Source organism: Anolis carolinensis, unplaced genomic scaffold, assembly GCF_035594765.1.
Source record: "Anolis carolinensis isolate JA03-04 unplaced genomic scaffold, rAnoCar3.1.pri scaffold_14, whole genome shotgun sequence".
NCBI classification, from domain to species: Eukaryota; Metazoa; Chordata; class Lepidosauria; order Squamata; family Dactyloidae; genus Anolis; species Anolis carolinensis.
In genome coordinates, this window is record NW_026943825.1 from 1,713,805 (window position 1) to 1,729,499 (window position 15,695).

The window sequence follows — 15,695 nt, forward strand, 5'->3', positions numbered from 1 at the left end:
GAAAAAAAAATGCCATCAAAGGGAGGCTGGACAGCTCCCTGGTAGGAATGCTTTATCTCAGCAGTGTCATTCGCATTGAGGGCCACGTCAGCCTTATGGTTGCCTTCAAAGAGCTGTTGCATCCACGGACAAAACTTCCATGGAGACAGAGAACCAACTTTTTTTTTTTTACATAGGAGTCTTTCATTTTTACCCAGTTTGAGTTCTCTGATGTTCCTGAATAACAGCTCCTATAACTCTTGGTGATCCATCATGCAGACTGGGGATAATGAGACGTGCAGTCCAACAGTACTTGGGGCAGGCTAAAGAAAAGAAAGGGAATGGCAGAATTTCTGGGACAAAACAGGTGGTTTGTGGGAGATGCCTGGCATTTCCATCGCTCCAAAAGAGAGGCAACGATGCCCCCTCGTGGACAGAGTCCCGCATTCCTCAGCACAAGTAAAATTGTCCTCCACATTTTAGGAAAAATGTATTCAAAATATATTGTGGAACATGGCCACACAGCCCGAAAGACACACAACAACCCTATTGTGGAACTCCTTGCCAAGAAAGCCCTCTCACTCATGTCTTCAGGAAGCTGCTGAAGACCTGGCTGTGGGATCAAGCATTTGGCCCATTCTAAGATACGAGCTGATAGGACCTGATGGATTAATATTAATTCGAACGCGGACTGGCTCTGACTTTGGCTTGAAACTTCCCCTTTGTAATCGTCACATCGTTTTAATTATTTTAATTTGATTTGGATACCCGCCTTTTATTTGTGTTTTATGTTTGGTTTTTCTATATGTTGTATTACGAGGGTTATCCAGAAAGTAGATTACGTTTTGGAATTAAAAATGAACAAGTTTAGGAGAAAACATTCACCATATGCAGTTGAAAGCCACACTCAAATACCACTTCTCAATACAGTTGCCATTCAAATCTAGGCACTTATCATAGTGATGAAGGAGCTTTCCAACTCCTTCCCCACAAAACTCTGCCGCTTGCGTCCTCAAAAAGTATAGGAAAAAACATTTACCATATGCAGTTGAAAGCCACACCCAAATACCACTTCTCAATACAGTCACCATTCAAATCTAGGCACTTATCATAGCGAGGAATGAGCTTGGCAACTCCTTCCCCACAAAACTCTGCCGCTTGCACCCTCAAAAAGTATAGGAGAAAACATTTACCATATGCAGGTGAAAGCCACACCCAAATACCACTTCTCAGCATAGTTGCCATTCAAATCTAGGCACTTATCATAGCGAGGAATGAGCTTGGCAACTCCTTCCCCACAAAACTCTGCCGCTTGCATCCTCAACGCAGCGTTTTGGCGACGATGCGCAGCTGCGGAAAGGAGTGACCGGCTGGTTGAGGATGCAAGCGGCAGAGTTTGGTGGGGAAGGAGTTGCCAGGCATACACGATATGCCCAAATTTGAATATCGGTGGGTTTTGGGGGGAATTGGCCAGGAAATTTTGGAGTTGTAGGTACCGGGATGTATAGTTCACATGCAATCAATGAGCACTCTGTACTCCACCAAAGATGAAATTGGGCCAAACTTGGCACACAGAGCCTCCATGACCAACAAATCAAGGAAATTCACCTTGATTCGGGGGAGTTGTAGTTCACCTACATCCAGAGAGCACTGTGAACCCAACCAGGAAAGCAAAAATCAACTATTTTTTATTGTAAAGAGTAGGCAGACACAGGTTACAAGCACTTGAGCACCATACAGTTAAGCTCCCCCCGCTGCCCCGGCTGCCATTTTCATACGCAATAGACCCTCTTTTCTGCAGCAGCCAGACAGTTGGACTCTTCTTTCTCCCAATTCTCCTGCAGAGATGAAGGCTGGGCATTCAGAGGCATGCCCCCTCTCGCTTTGCTCCCTTCTCCTCCTCCTCTTCTTCCTCTTCCTCTTCATCCTCTGTCTGGTCCCCGTCCAGCTCTCGGGGAGGCACCTGGATGCCCAGCTCAGCCTCCACCCTCCAGAGCTGGGACCGCACCCTCTGCAGCTGCACCCGCAGGGCCTTGATGGCTTTCAGGCACACCTGGCAGCGACGGAGGTCCCTCTGGCCTGGAAGTATAAGCAGAAGCAGGTCAAGAGGAGGCACAGGGGACATGCCACCCTTTCGTGCCAACTTCAGTTGCACCTTCCAAGTCTCCTTGGAAGGACTAGATGGCCCACTAGATCAGGGGTCCCCAAACTAAGGCCCGGGGGCCGGATGCGGCCCTCCAAGGTCATTTACCTGGCCCCTGCCCTCATTTATAATATAATATGTTATATCATTTTAAATAATATAATATATTGTATATATATATATAATATTGATAATAATATTATAATGTTATACAATATAATACTAATAATAATACCATATAATAATATTAATTATATGTTATATATTACATATAATATTACAGTATAGTGGTATAGTTCAATATAGTAATATATAATGCTAATATTGTGATATGCTAATAATATAATATATTGTATGTACATACAGTTGCTCTGGAGTGAGAAGGTGAGAAGGGCAGGATATAAATGTAATAAATAATGTAGTAAATGAATAAATAAATAATTTTAGACTTAGTCTCGCCCGAAGTCTGAAATGACTTGAAGTCACACAACAACAACAATCCTAATTAACTTGACTATCTCATTGGCCAGAAGCAGGCCCACACTTCCCATTGAAATCCTGATAGGTTTATGTTGGTTAAAATTGTTTTCATTTTTAAATATTGTATTGTTCTTTTGTTGTTGTTGTTTTGCACTACAAATAAGACATGTGCAGTGTGTACAGGAATTTGTTTGGGTTTTTTTTTTTCAAATGATAATTCGGCCCCTCCACAGTCTGAAGGATAGTGGACCGGCCCCCTGCTTTAAAAGTTTGAGGACCCCTGCACTAGATGGTTGGACTAGATGGCCCATGAGGTCTCTTCCAACTCTACTATTCTATGATTCCTTCCCATGTCTTGCCTCGCATCCTGTTCCTCCAGTCTCCTTACCAGGCTCACCCAGTTTGGCCCATCAAAGTTCCCCTGCACCTTACACCAGTGTGGAGGTGACCTTTCCCCTGTAAAGACTTCCATTAAGGCTTCTATTCTTTCCTGTTCCACATCAAATGAGGTCCCAATAGCCATATTACTTCTAACCCAGTGATTCCCAGCATTGGGCGCTGGAGCGATCCAGGGGGGCGGTGATGGCACCTATTAGGACATGGGGCGGGGCCAGAGAAGGGGCGGGGCCTCTTCCCGAGTGCCAGAGACAGGGCTGAGCCCCTGAGGCACCTGTTAGGACACAGGGGGCGGAGCTAGAGGAGTGGGCGGGGCTTCTTCCCAAGAGCCTGAGACAGGGCTGAGCCTCTATACCTCTCCTGAGAGGCTATTGTTGGGACACAGAGGGCGGAGCTAGGGAATGAGGCGGGGCCTCGTTTCAAGAGCCCGAGACAGGGCTGAGCATCTATACCTCTCCTGAGAGGCCTTTTAGGACTAAAGGGCGGGGCTAGGGGTGGGGGCGGGGCCTCCTTCCAAGAGCCTGAGACAGGGCTGAGCCTCTATACCTCTCCTGAGAGGCCTTTTAGGACTAAAGGGCGGGGCTAGGGGTGGGGGCGGGGCCTCCTTCCAAGAGCCTGAGACAGGGCTGAGCCTCTATACCTCTCCTGAGAGGCCTTTTAGGACTAAAGGGCGGGGCTAGGGGTGGGGGCGGGGCCTCTTCCCAAGAGCGCGAGACAGGGCTGAGCCTCTATATCTCTCCTGAGAGGCCTTTTAGGACTAAAGGGCGGGGCTAGGGGTGGGGGCGGGGCCTCCTTCCAAGAGCCTGAGACAGGGCTGAGCCTCTATATCTCTCCTGAGAGGCCTTTTAGGACTAAAGGGCGGGGCTAGGGGTGGGGGCGGGGCCTCTTCCCAAGAGCGCGAGACAGGGCTGAGCCTCTATATCTCTCCTGAGAGGCCTTTTAGGACTAAAGGGCGGGGCTAGGGGTGGGGGCGGGGCCTCCTTCCAAGAGCCTGAGACAGGGCTGAGCCTCTATATCTCTCCTGAGAGGCCTTTTAGGACTAAAGGGCGGGGCTAGGGGTGGGGGCGGGGCCTCCTTCCAAGAGCCTGAGACAGGGCTGAGCCTCTATATCTCTCCTGAGAGGCCTTTTAGGACTAAAGGGCGGGGCTAGGGGTGGGGGCGGGGCCTCCTTCCAAGAGCCTGAGACAGGGCTGAGCCTCTATACCTCTCCTGAGAGGCCTTTTAGGACTAAAGGGCGGGGCTAGGGGTGGGGGCGGGGCCTCTTCCCAAGAGCGCGAGACAGGGCTGAGCCTCTATATCTCTCCTGAGAGGCCTTTTAGGACTAAAGGGCGGGGCTAGGGGTGGGGGCGGGGCCTCCTTCCAAGAGCCTGAGACAGGGCTGAGCCTCTATATCTCTCCTGAGAGGCCTTTTAGGACTAAAGGGCGGGGCTAGGGGTGGGGGCGGGGCCTCTTCCCAAGAGCGCGAGACAGGGCTGAGCCTCTATATCTCTCCTGAGAGGCCTTTTAGGACTAAAGAGCAGGGCTAGGGGCAGGGGCGGGGCCTCTTCCCAAGAGCCTCTGTATACCTCCCCTGAGGTGCTTGTTAGAACACATAGCCAGGGTATAGAGCAGGGGTCCCCAAACTAAGGCCCGGGGGCCGGATGCGGCCCTCCAGGGTCATTTACCTGGCCCTCGCCCTCAGTTTTAGACTTAGGGTAAAGGTAAAAGTTTTCCCCTGACATGAAGTCCAGTTGTGTCCCACTCTGGGGGTTGGTGCTCATCTACATTTCTAAATTAATGAGCCAGTGTTGTTCATAGATGTCTCCAAGGTCATGTGGCCACTGGCATGACTGCATAGAGCGTCGGAGCAGTACCTATTGATCTACTCACATTTGCATGTTTTCAAACTGCTAGGTTGACAGAAGCTGGGGCTAACAGCAGGTGCTCACTCCGCTCTCCAGATTCGAACCTGCGACCTTTCAGGCCGCAAGTTCAACATCTTAAGCTCTTTAACACACTGCGCAACAACAATCCTAATTAACTTGACTATCTCATTGGCCACACTTCCCATTGAAATCCTGATAGGTTTATATTAGTTCAAATTGTTTTTATTTTAAAATATTGTATTGTGCTTTCGTTGTTGTTGTCTTTTCTGCACTACAAATAAGGCATGTGCAGCGTGCATAGGCATTTGTTCATTTTTTTTTTCAAATGATAATTTGGCCCCTCACCAGTCTGAAGGATTGTGGACTGGCCCTCTGCTTAAAAGGTTTGAGGATCCCTGGTATAGAGGTTCAGTCCCGTCGGGCACTTGGGAAGAGGCCCCGCCCTCTTCTCTAGCCCCGCCTCCTGGCAGGCACTGCACGACAGGGATAGAAGCTCAGCCCTGCCTCAGAGCTCGTAACTCCGCCCATCCCAGTCCTAGTTGCCCATTTGTGGGTCCGCCCACCTTCCCTCGCAGCCCTGCATCTTGGAGAGGGAGAGGCTCAGCCCCACCCTCTTGAGCAGGAGCCACGCCCACCCTTCTAAGCCACGCCCCCTTTCCAGGGGGTGCTGAGTCATATTTTTTCTGGAAAGGTGGATGAGATGGGAGGCGACGGAGAGAGGCGGGTTGGAGGTGTCCTCGGTGCCCACCTCTCCATGTCAAGGAAGACTTACGCTCTTGGAGATGGTGAGCCTGCAGAGCCAGGAAGGTCTCCAGGGCTTCTCTCAGGTCCTTGAGCTCAGGCCGCAGTGGAGGTGGGGAGGGTGGCGGAGGGGGGAAGGGGTAGAGTGGGAAGAGGGAGAAGCTGGAGATGGCTGGGGAGGGGGAGAGGGAGAGGGGAGCGGCCCCTTCCTGGCAGGAGATGGAAGAGAGGGATGCGGCAGAGAGGGCGAGGAAGGGCCTGGAGGAGGCAGCCGCCACGGCCAGGGGGTCTCCTCGAGAAAGACCTGCAAGCAGAGAAGAGATTAATGCGATTTCCTGCTTCTTGGCAGAATGGGGTTGGACTGGATGGCCCATGAGGTCTCTTCCAACTCTACTAATGTAGCAGCTCTTGAATATTTTATTGAAAGACCCTAAAAATCCCTTACCTAGATGACCCTTACTCAAAAATCTTGTTTTTCCATGAAAGTGTTGACAGGACATGTTCTGCCTGACATTTGCTCTTTGCTCACAATATAAGGTCATGCAAACTGCAGTAATGATTTGGCTGCCCGGATGTATACGTGGGATGAATTATGAACATGTCACCTGAGGATAGTGCATACGTGGAGCAAACTATGGACACTTCACCTGATGTGATGAGTAATGAGTTATATAAGTCACAAGGCAACTACGCATGTCCAAAAGGATTGTAATAGTCAGCAAATTCCATTGTCAGTTAGCTTTCTGCGCATGCTCTGTAAAATTGTATAAATTGGAAAGCCACTACAGGCAAGGGGTGGCATTGCGTTTCTTGGGCATTAGCTAACATTGTCACCTGCTCTTGGCCAAAAGTAAACTATCTTGAAGACAACTTCTGCTTTCAGTCTGCTTTCTTCACCCGCGTCCAAACGAAATTCCACAACATACTATTCTATGATTCTAGGTGACCAACAAAACTGGCCGGGGCCACAAGCGTCTCCTACTTCCAGGATCCTTACTGCTGCGCGTGGTCTTCAGTAGCGGAGAAGCTGACCGGAGGCCTGAAAGAGAGAACCGAGATGATGGGTGACAATCCCTTCACACTTTATTCATTTATTTATTCACAGCATTTCTATTCCGCCCTCCTCACTCCAAAGAGGACTCCGAGCCAATCACAGAACACATACACGGCAATCATTCAGTGCCGTTAGACATACAGGACAGACAACAAATAGAGGTACAGTAGAGTCTCACTTATCCAAGCTAAACGGGCTGGCAGAACGTTGGATAAGCGAATATGTTGGATAATAAGAAGGGATTAAGTAAAAGCCTATTAAACATCAAATTAGGTTATGATTTTACAAATTAAGCACCAAAACATCATGTAATAATAATAATAATAATAATAATAATAATAATAATAATAATAATAATAATAATAATAATAAAACTTAGATATGCTGGATATATATATATAATCAATTACATATATATATAATCAATTAAAACTATAAAAATACATCATTAAAATACATTATAACAATTAAAACATGTAAATTAGATCCATTTGTCTAAAAACCTCATGCTTCAGCCTATGAAATCCAGCCTACGAAATCCAGCATATCTATCTTGTTTGCTGTGTCATAATATATAATAATAAAACTTTATTTATATACCGCCCTATCTCCCGGATGGGACTCAGGGCGGTTTACAGTCATAAAAGCAACACAAACATTACATAACAACATAATACACATTACTAAACAAAGTAAAATAATACAATTATAACAATAAATCACACTTACATGACCAGATCAAGGGGACGGGAACCATAAACCCAATATATTAAAATGTATCATTTTAGGCTAGGGAAATCTTGTGCAATATATTCAGGCTCAGCAAATTTGACAGAAAAAGTAGTTCAATGCGCAGTAATGCTACGTACTAACTGTATTTAATCATAATAATAATAATAATAATAATAATAATAATAATAATAATAATAATAATAACTTTATTTTTATATCCCGCTCCCATCTCCCCAAAGGGGACTCAGGGCAGCTCACATGGGGACAAGCCCAGTTCCAAAATACAATAAAATACAATAATTTACAAATTTAGCACCAAAATATCACAATATATTGAAAACATTGACTACAAAAACATTGACTACTAAAAGGCAGACTGCATTGGATAATCCAGAACGTTGGATAAGCGAATGTTGGATAAGTGAGAGTCTACTGTATATGGCATTTTTCCAACTGGCATATTTCCAATATGGCATTTTTTCCATCCTGGAGATTGTGCTCGATTCCAGCCACAACAAGGTGCTATCGCTTCATCCTCTATGACGACAAGCCCTTGATCACAGACTTTTTCTCCTATTCTTTGATTGCTGGCCTTTTCTGGTATTTCCCTACTATTGTGCCGTAAAATACCTCCCCGCTTAAGCGGTGCCTAATTTCTCAACTCACAGCTCACAGCTGTTTTCGAACTGCTTAGTTGAACAGTGAGCTGGGCCAAAGGTCGGGTGCTCACTCCGATCTGGGCTCAAACTGCCAACCTTTTTGTTGGTAAAGATCTATTGCTGCTGGTGATTAGCCAGTTGTTAAAGCCAGAACTGACAGAAGTTCGATTCAGTGCTGGATGTCGCCAGTAGCGTAAGAGAAGAACTGTGCAGAGCTCAGTCACCTTCTGGCTCTCGTCGCTGGATCCGGACTTCGATGCGGATGAGCCTCCTGCGAGCGCGGGAGAGCTGGAGGCTGAGGGTCCGCAAGGAGCGTGGGAAGTACCAGCAGCCACGGCGGATCTTCAGCTCTGAAAGGAGAGGAGGGTGATGGTGGGGCAGGCATTGCTGTCTGCCGTGAGATAGTGATGAAGGCGTATTGGGGAAATATAATACTTGTATTGGAAACTATATATTGAATGTAATATTAGAAATAGGAATAGGAAAAATGTAATCACAAGCAGAATGTGTGCATATAGCCCCAAAATACATACTCTGCTCAGCAAATAACTGTCTCCCCATAAGCAGAGACCAAAGTTCACCCTAATTGCCAGAGACATATGTTAAGTGTCAACAAGAATAGATAAGCTAATGGACAAAAGACAAATTAAGGCTTTTTGGGATGTCAAGATAAGACCTGGCGCCATGTAGGAGTACTAATGACTCTCTCTGACAAGCTAATGTAGGGGGGAATTCCTTAATTAATGGATCCTGAGAGCCTAGATGGGAATTCCTTAGATAAGGCCTAATGGAGGGTCAGAGGTCTTGAAAATAGTCTATATCTTGGGCTCGGGCTGTGGCGCAGGCTGGAGAGCAGCTGCAATGAATCACTGCAATGAATCACTCTGACCAGGAGGTCATGAGTTCGAGGCCCGCTCGGAGCCTATGTTTGTTTGTTCTATGTTAAAAGGCATTGAATGTTTGCCTATATGTGTAATGTGATCCGCCCTGAGTCCCATTCGGGGTGAGAAGGGCGGAATATAAATGCTGTAAATAAATAAATAAAGAAATACATGCATACATAAATTTTTAGGAAAATGCAAAAGTAGCTTTTAGTAAAGTGCAAAGTAAGACTTTTTTGACACTAATTGGTGATGGATAATGCCTATAGGACGTAAATAGATGAAGTCAAAAATAGTATATAAGAACCTGTGTTTCTTTGTTCTGTACCCTTTTTTCCTGGAGAGAGGAGGGTCTATATTCTCTCTGGCCACTGAGAATAAACGTCTTTTTTTTCTACAGCCACCGGAACTCCCTTTGTCTCATTACCACAAACCTTTGTCTGCCATTTCAGTAGCACCAGCAAAGGGGTTTGGGGGATACTTACGTCCCTGGAGGTACTGGACCTGCAGCCCCTTCAAGGCCTCCAGTTGCCCCTGCAGGGCCTCCAGCGTGAGGGGGGCTTCTGGCCAAGGGGCCCAAGAGATTGACTGCAGGGACTCCAGGGAGACGGGCCCCAGGGACATGGGTTGGCCGGCTGGAAGGGGCTTCGTGACCGCAGCTGCAAGGCATCCTGCAAGAGGTGAGGACCGCGTGAGTCAACTTGGGCTGTGTGTGAGACTAAGGACCTCATCACATGGGGAAAATTCCCCGCCGTAGCACACACTGCTCACACAGCCAGCATGGAGCCCTCCGGATCTCATCATATGATGCTGCTGCTCCCTGGTGCAGCCCTAGCAGTGCCTGTGCATTGTATTATTTATTTATTTACAGTATTTATATTCCGCCCTTCTTTCTCACCCCAAAGGGAACTCAGGGCGGATTACAATGAACACATATATGGCAAACATTCAATGCCAACAGACAAACAACATTCAGTTTTAGACAGACACAGAGGCATTTTTAACAACTTTTCCAGCTTCAGGATTCTGGCCACAGGGGGAGCTGTTGCTTCACCGTCCATTGGTGGCTGTTCTTCCTCTTCTTTTCCTCATGAGCAGATTTATGGTGTTGTAGATTAGTTAAATTAGCCTCCCGCATAAAGCGTACCTAAATTTTCCCTACTTGACAGATGCAACTGTCTTTCGGGGCTGCTGGGTCAACAGCAAGCCGGGGCTATTTTTTATTTTTTATTTTTATGGTCGGAGGCTTAACCCGACCCGGGCTTCGAACTCATGACCTCTCGGTCAGTAGTGATTTATAGCAGCTAGTTACTAGCCAGCTGCGCCACAGCACACGCGTACACACACCATGCTCTATGGATTCAGCTTACCGTCTTCCTGGCCCTCTTTCTCTTCCGGTGCCCTGAAACAGGAGGATGGAATTCTTTTTGGAAGCAGAAAATGGCTGGAAAATGATGGGGCTAGCAGGGTACCCTGGATGAGAGCAGCTGCATAATTTTACCAGAAGCCCCGCCCGCCACCTTCCCAGTGCCCTACCTTGGCAACCAAGCCCCTCCCTCTGCACTTTATAAGATAGGTATAAAGTAGGTCTGATAAAGGAGGAACAGGCAGCACATCTTCTCAGAGGAAGATCTAGTCTGTCAACCTCCTCCCCATTCCCTAGGGCTGCAGCATGATGGCCATTTCCAAAGGATGCAGCCCGGAAATCGTAACAGTTGGATAACGGGCTGGGATTTCTGAGAGTTGTCAGCCAAAGCACCTGGGGACCTATAGGTTGAGAACCAGTGCTTTAGGAGCAGCCGGAGGTGTCTTGGGAGAAACTTACTTTGCCTTGTCATCCTTGGTTTGTTGAATGGATCTCCTGCGGGGGAAAAGGGAAAGAAAGCCAAGAAAGGAGAGATGTGGGACCATGCAGATGGATCAGAAATGTTCAGGTGTGGGATGAAAGGACTGCAGTTGGGCAGGAAAGGAACGGCCTGAGTTCTGGAGTTCCTCAGTTGCCTGGACCCACTGAACAGGCTGTAAGCTGCCCCGAGTCCTCTTGGGGAGATGGGCCGGGATATAAAAATAAAATATTATTATTATTCATTAATTAATTTATTTATTTACTACATTTATATGCCACCCTTCTCACCCCAAAGGGGACTCAGAGCGGCTTACAAATTACATTCACATACAATACATTGTATTATTGGCATAGTACAATACTAGCATTAAATTACTATATTGTACTCAGGGCCGTAGCCAGAAAAAAATTTCGGGAGGGGTTTTGAAAATTTCGGGGGGTGTTTAACCCCTAGCACACACCCCTCCCCGCTACAAACCTGTCAATATCTGCTTGAGATAGTGCCTGGAGGGACTCTTAATGTTTTGTGTCTCATAGACTTAGCATGGGGATTTGGTTAATCAGTTAAAATTCATGAGTAAACCAGGTTTTTTTTTTTTTCCTGAAAAAAATTTGGGGGGGGGGGTTGAACCCCTAAAAAAAAAACCCCTCGCTACAGGCCTGATTGTACTATATCATTACATTGTCATATTATTAGTAATATTACATTTAATATATAGTATATAATTAATATTATTAAATTGTCTTATTATCCGTATTATATCGTAATACATTATAATATTATCAATATTATATGTATATACAATATATTATATTATTATAAATTAAGCTTTGAATGCGATTTCCTGCTTCTTGGCAGGGGGTTGGACTGGATGGCCCATGAGGTCTCTTCCGACTCTACTATTCTATGATTCTAAGCTGTATATAACATATATATATATATATATATATATATATATATATATATATATATATATATTTATATATGTGTGTGTGTGTGTGTGTGTGTGTGTGTGTGTGTATGTATATGCAGGCATTAAAGGTCCCTTACTTATATGGTTATTATTATTATTTCCAAGCCTTCAGCAGGACAGGGCCAGACAGGAAGAGCAGCATTGGGGGGAACCAGACTTGAGCCTAAGGCCAGGAAGCTGGGCAACATTGCTTGCAGGTCCTTGGAGTGAGAAGGACAAACCCAGACCCATGCAAGAACACTTCCATACCGCAGGAGAAAAGCCTATTATTATTATTATTATATTTGATGTGTGTGTTGAATCTGTTGTTGAAGGCTTTCATGGCATTCGACATGTTTGTTATGTTTATTTATGTTTGTTATGATGTTTATTTAAACCAGTGGTTCTCAAAGTTATTTGGCCTACCGCCCCCTTTCCAGAAAAAAATATTACTAAGTGCCCCCTGGAAAGGGAGGCGTGACTTAGAGGGGTGGGCGTGGCTCCGCTCAAGAGGGCGGAGCTGCGCTGGGAGGGGGAGGTGGGCAGGGCCAGAAATGGGCGGCCAGGACTGGGATGGGCGGAGTTACGAGCTCTGAGGCAGGGCTGAGCTTCTATCCCTGTCCTGCAGCGCCTGCCAGGACATAGGAGGCGGGGCTAGAGGAGGGGGCGGGGCCTCTTCCCAAGTGCCTGATGGGGCTGAACCTCTATAACCCGCCCCCGTGTTCTAACAAACGCCTCAGGGGAGGTATATAGAAGCTCAGCGCTGTCTCGCGCTTTTGGGAAGAGGCCCCACCCCTAAATCCTAAAAGGCCTCTCAGGAGAGGTATAGAGGCTCAGCCCTGTCTCGGGCTCTGGGAAGGAGGCCCCGCCCCCTTCCCTAGCCCCACCCTTTAGTCCTACAAGGCCTCTCAGGAGAGGTATAGAGGCTCAGCCCTGTCTTGGGCTCTTGGAAGGAGGCCTCACCCCCTTCTTTAGCTCCGCCCTGTGGGGGCTTCTGGACCAGAAAGGTAGGCTCCCAGGCCCCAAAGAAGAGGTCCTTCAAGGCAGGTGGGGTCATGCCAGCAGAGGAAGGACCCAATAACAACTGAGTATCTTTACCAGACACTCCCATGGCTCCTCCGGGCTCTGGGTGCTTGGAGGAAGGAAGTCTTGCCTCTCCCTGCCCAATTTACCTTCTGGGAAAACAGGAGACCTCTCCGCCCATCATCCCACTGAGAAAACGGCCACCGACTGAGCCAATTCTGGGGCCACAATCGTCCCAGCGCTCTGGGGAAAACAGAGGCCGGCAAGATTCCGCGGCCAGTTGTGAGGTCAGAGCTGGGCTGAGCACGGACCACAAAGGCCCTGTCTGCCAGGAATGATCCTCCAGAAGTGGCATCCTTGGCACACTGCAAGGATCCCCCCACCTACTATTATTGTCCTTGGTTGTGCTGACCCAAGAGGCTGATGAGAGACACATCCCAAACCTTTAAAATAAAGTTATGATATTTTGTTATCATATGTTTAAAATGTTAAATATAAAACATTAACATTTCAGAGAATTGTTGGAAGTTTGGTTGTGTGTATATGAAATGTAACTCAAGTGTTTCTGCCTTTTTGCAAGTGTGTGTTTCAGCAATGAAACAGTTAACAGCAGGCCAGTTTGACTGTGACCTTTGACAGCCTGCTGTGACCTATGAGACATGATTTCCGGCCTTGGAGGCCATCGGAACTCCCTTCGGACTAAGGAATGTGCCTTCTTATCTCTTGTTGAACTGTGTGAGAGAAGAGCCGAGCCGAAGAATGCCAGCTTCGAGCCATGGACTTTGTTGCAATTGTAAATATCTCTATAAATATTAAATAGATGTTTGAACTTCAGACTGCAGATCTCTTTGAGTCTGACTTTGGAGGAATTGGTAAGGGCAGAAATTCACCAATTCATCAGGGTGCTGGTCCGGAGCATGATTGATCGATGGTGTTTGAAGAAACCCACCCAACACGCACCCTGACCCTGGCACTGATTTTCTCAAATCAGGCCCTCCGTCTCCTTTTTCAAAGTTCCATTTGTGAGCCACAGCCATGTTTTTTCTTTGTCAATTTGACTCTCAATTTTTCCTAGGAACTGTCCATGGAGAGCCTTCTTTTGCCAATTTTCTCTTCTGCTCTGGATTGTGTTTTTATGGTATTCACTCCTTGAGTGCCTTTCACATAATCTGCCAGGGCATCTTTCTCTTCCTCTACTGTTTGTTTCACATGCAGAAGCCCTCTTTCTGCCTCCTGATTTTCTGGGCAGGTAAAGTCTGTCGACATCACCACGCGGGTGTAATGAGTAGTGGCTTGTCATCAGCTTTATTATTTTATTATGACACAGCAAACAAGATAGACATGCTGGATTTCGTATCACAAAATCACAAGTCGAACACTTCCCAAGTGTCTAGGATTGTGTGATGTATTTTTGGATGATGCGCGCAGATCCCAGCAGGGTGGCCTTTTGCAGTTGGCAGATTGTGATATTGTCAATGTCTATTGTTTCCAAATGCCGGCTGAGATCTTTTGGCACGGCACCCAGTGTGCCCATCACCACCGGGACCACCTGCACTGGTTTCTGCAGGTTGGATAAGTTTATGTTGGATAAGTGAGACTCTACCGTTGTTTTTCGTCAATGCGACTGTCACCTGGGATGGCAACATCAATGATCCAAACCTTTTTCTTTTCCACAACTGTGATGTCTGGTGTGTTGTGTTCCAGAACTTTGTCAGTCTGGATTCGGAAGTCCCACAGTATCTTTGCGTGCTCATTTTCCAAGACTTTTGCAGGTTTGTGATCCCACCAGTTCTTTGCTGCTGGGAGGTGGGACTTGAGGCATAAGTTCCAATGAATCATTTGGGCCACATAGTTGTGCCTCTGTTTGTAGTCTGTCTGTGTGATTTTCTTACAGCAGCTGAGGAGATGATCCATGGTTTCGTCGGTTTCCTTGCACAGTCTGCATTTTGGGTCATCAGCTGATTTTTCGATCTTGGCCTGAATTGCCTTTGTCCTGATGTCTTGCTCCTGGGCTGCAAGGATCAGGCCTTCTGTCTCCTTCTTCAGGGTCCCATTCGTGAGCCAGAGCCAGGTCTTCTCCTTATCAGCTTTTCCTTCCATTTTGTCAAGGAACTTTCCATGCAATGTTTTGTTGTGCCAGCTGTCAGCTTAGTTTGTAGTGCGGTTTTCTTGTACTGGTTTTTTGTCTGCTGTGCTTTGAGGAGTTTCTGATTTTTGACTTCAATCAAAGCAGGTTCTTCACTTTGCTTTCCATATTCTGCCAGGGCATGTTCTTCTTCTTCTTTGACTGCTTGTTTGACTTGCAAGAGTCCTCTGCCCCCTGATCTTCTTCTAGGCAGATATAGCCGGTCAACATCACTGCGAGGGCGCAGTGAATGATGAATGGTCATGAGTTTTCTTGTTTTTCTGTCCAAATTGTCCATAATTATTATTTATTTATTTATTTGCGACATTTATATACCGCCCTTCTCACCACGAAGGGGACTCAGGGCGGTTTACAAGTATATATACATACAATATATTATATTATACAACTATATCGCAATATTTTTAGTAATATTGCATGTAATATAAATATACAATTATAATAGTGAATTATAATTATTATTACATTGTATTACATCATAATATTATTATTAATATTACATGTATATACAATGTATTATAATATTAGTATAGTATAATATTATTATATATCATTATATCATTAAATTGATACAGGAGACATGGTGGAAAGATATCTTCCCGGTATTATTATTATTATTATTAAGAAACTCCTCATTCTCTACAGGAGAACTTGGATTGGGGTATTTGTGAAAAGAATGTGCCTTACTGTCCTGCAGAGCAATTCAAGGAATTATGAATTCCTATGCTGGCCCATAGCCTTTGCTATGGCTCTCTCACCATACTCTTGTTGGGGGAAAAAAACACTCACAGGCATGC

General features: G+C 46.2%; 1 protein-coding gene across 1 annotated transcript; it reads right to left on the bottom strand.

Annotated features, from left to right (window-relative positions):
* Positions 1–1,649: 1,649 nt before the first annotated feature.
* Positions 1,650–10,958, bottom strand: LOC134294356 (uncharacterized). Its single transcript, XM_062965172.1, has 6 exons — positions 10,301–10,958; positions 9,416–9,601; positions 8,274–8,399; positions 6,602–6,643; positions 5,636–5,908; positions 1,650–2,058 (listed from the first exon to the last, which is right to left on the bottom strand). The coding sequence occupies exons 2-6, from the start codon at positions 9,552–9,554 to the stop codon at positions 1,841–1,843; spliced, it is 798 nt and encodes a 265-aa protein (XP_062821242.1). The 5' UTR covers positions 9,555–9,601; positions 10,301–10,958; the 3' UTR covers positions 1,650–1,840.
* Positions 10,959–15,695: the final 4,737 nt, after the last annotated feature.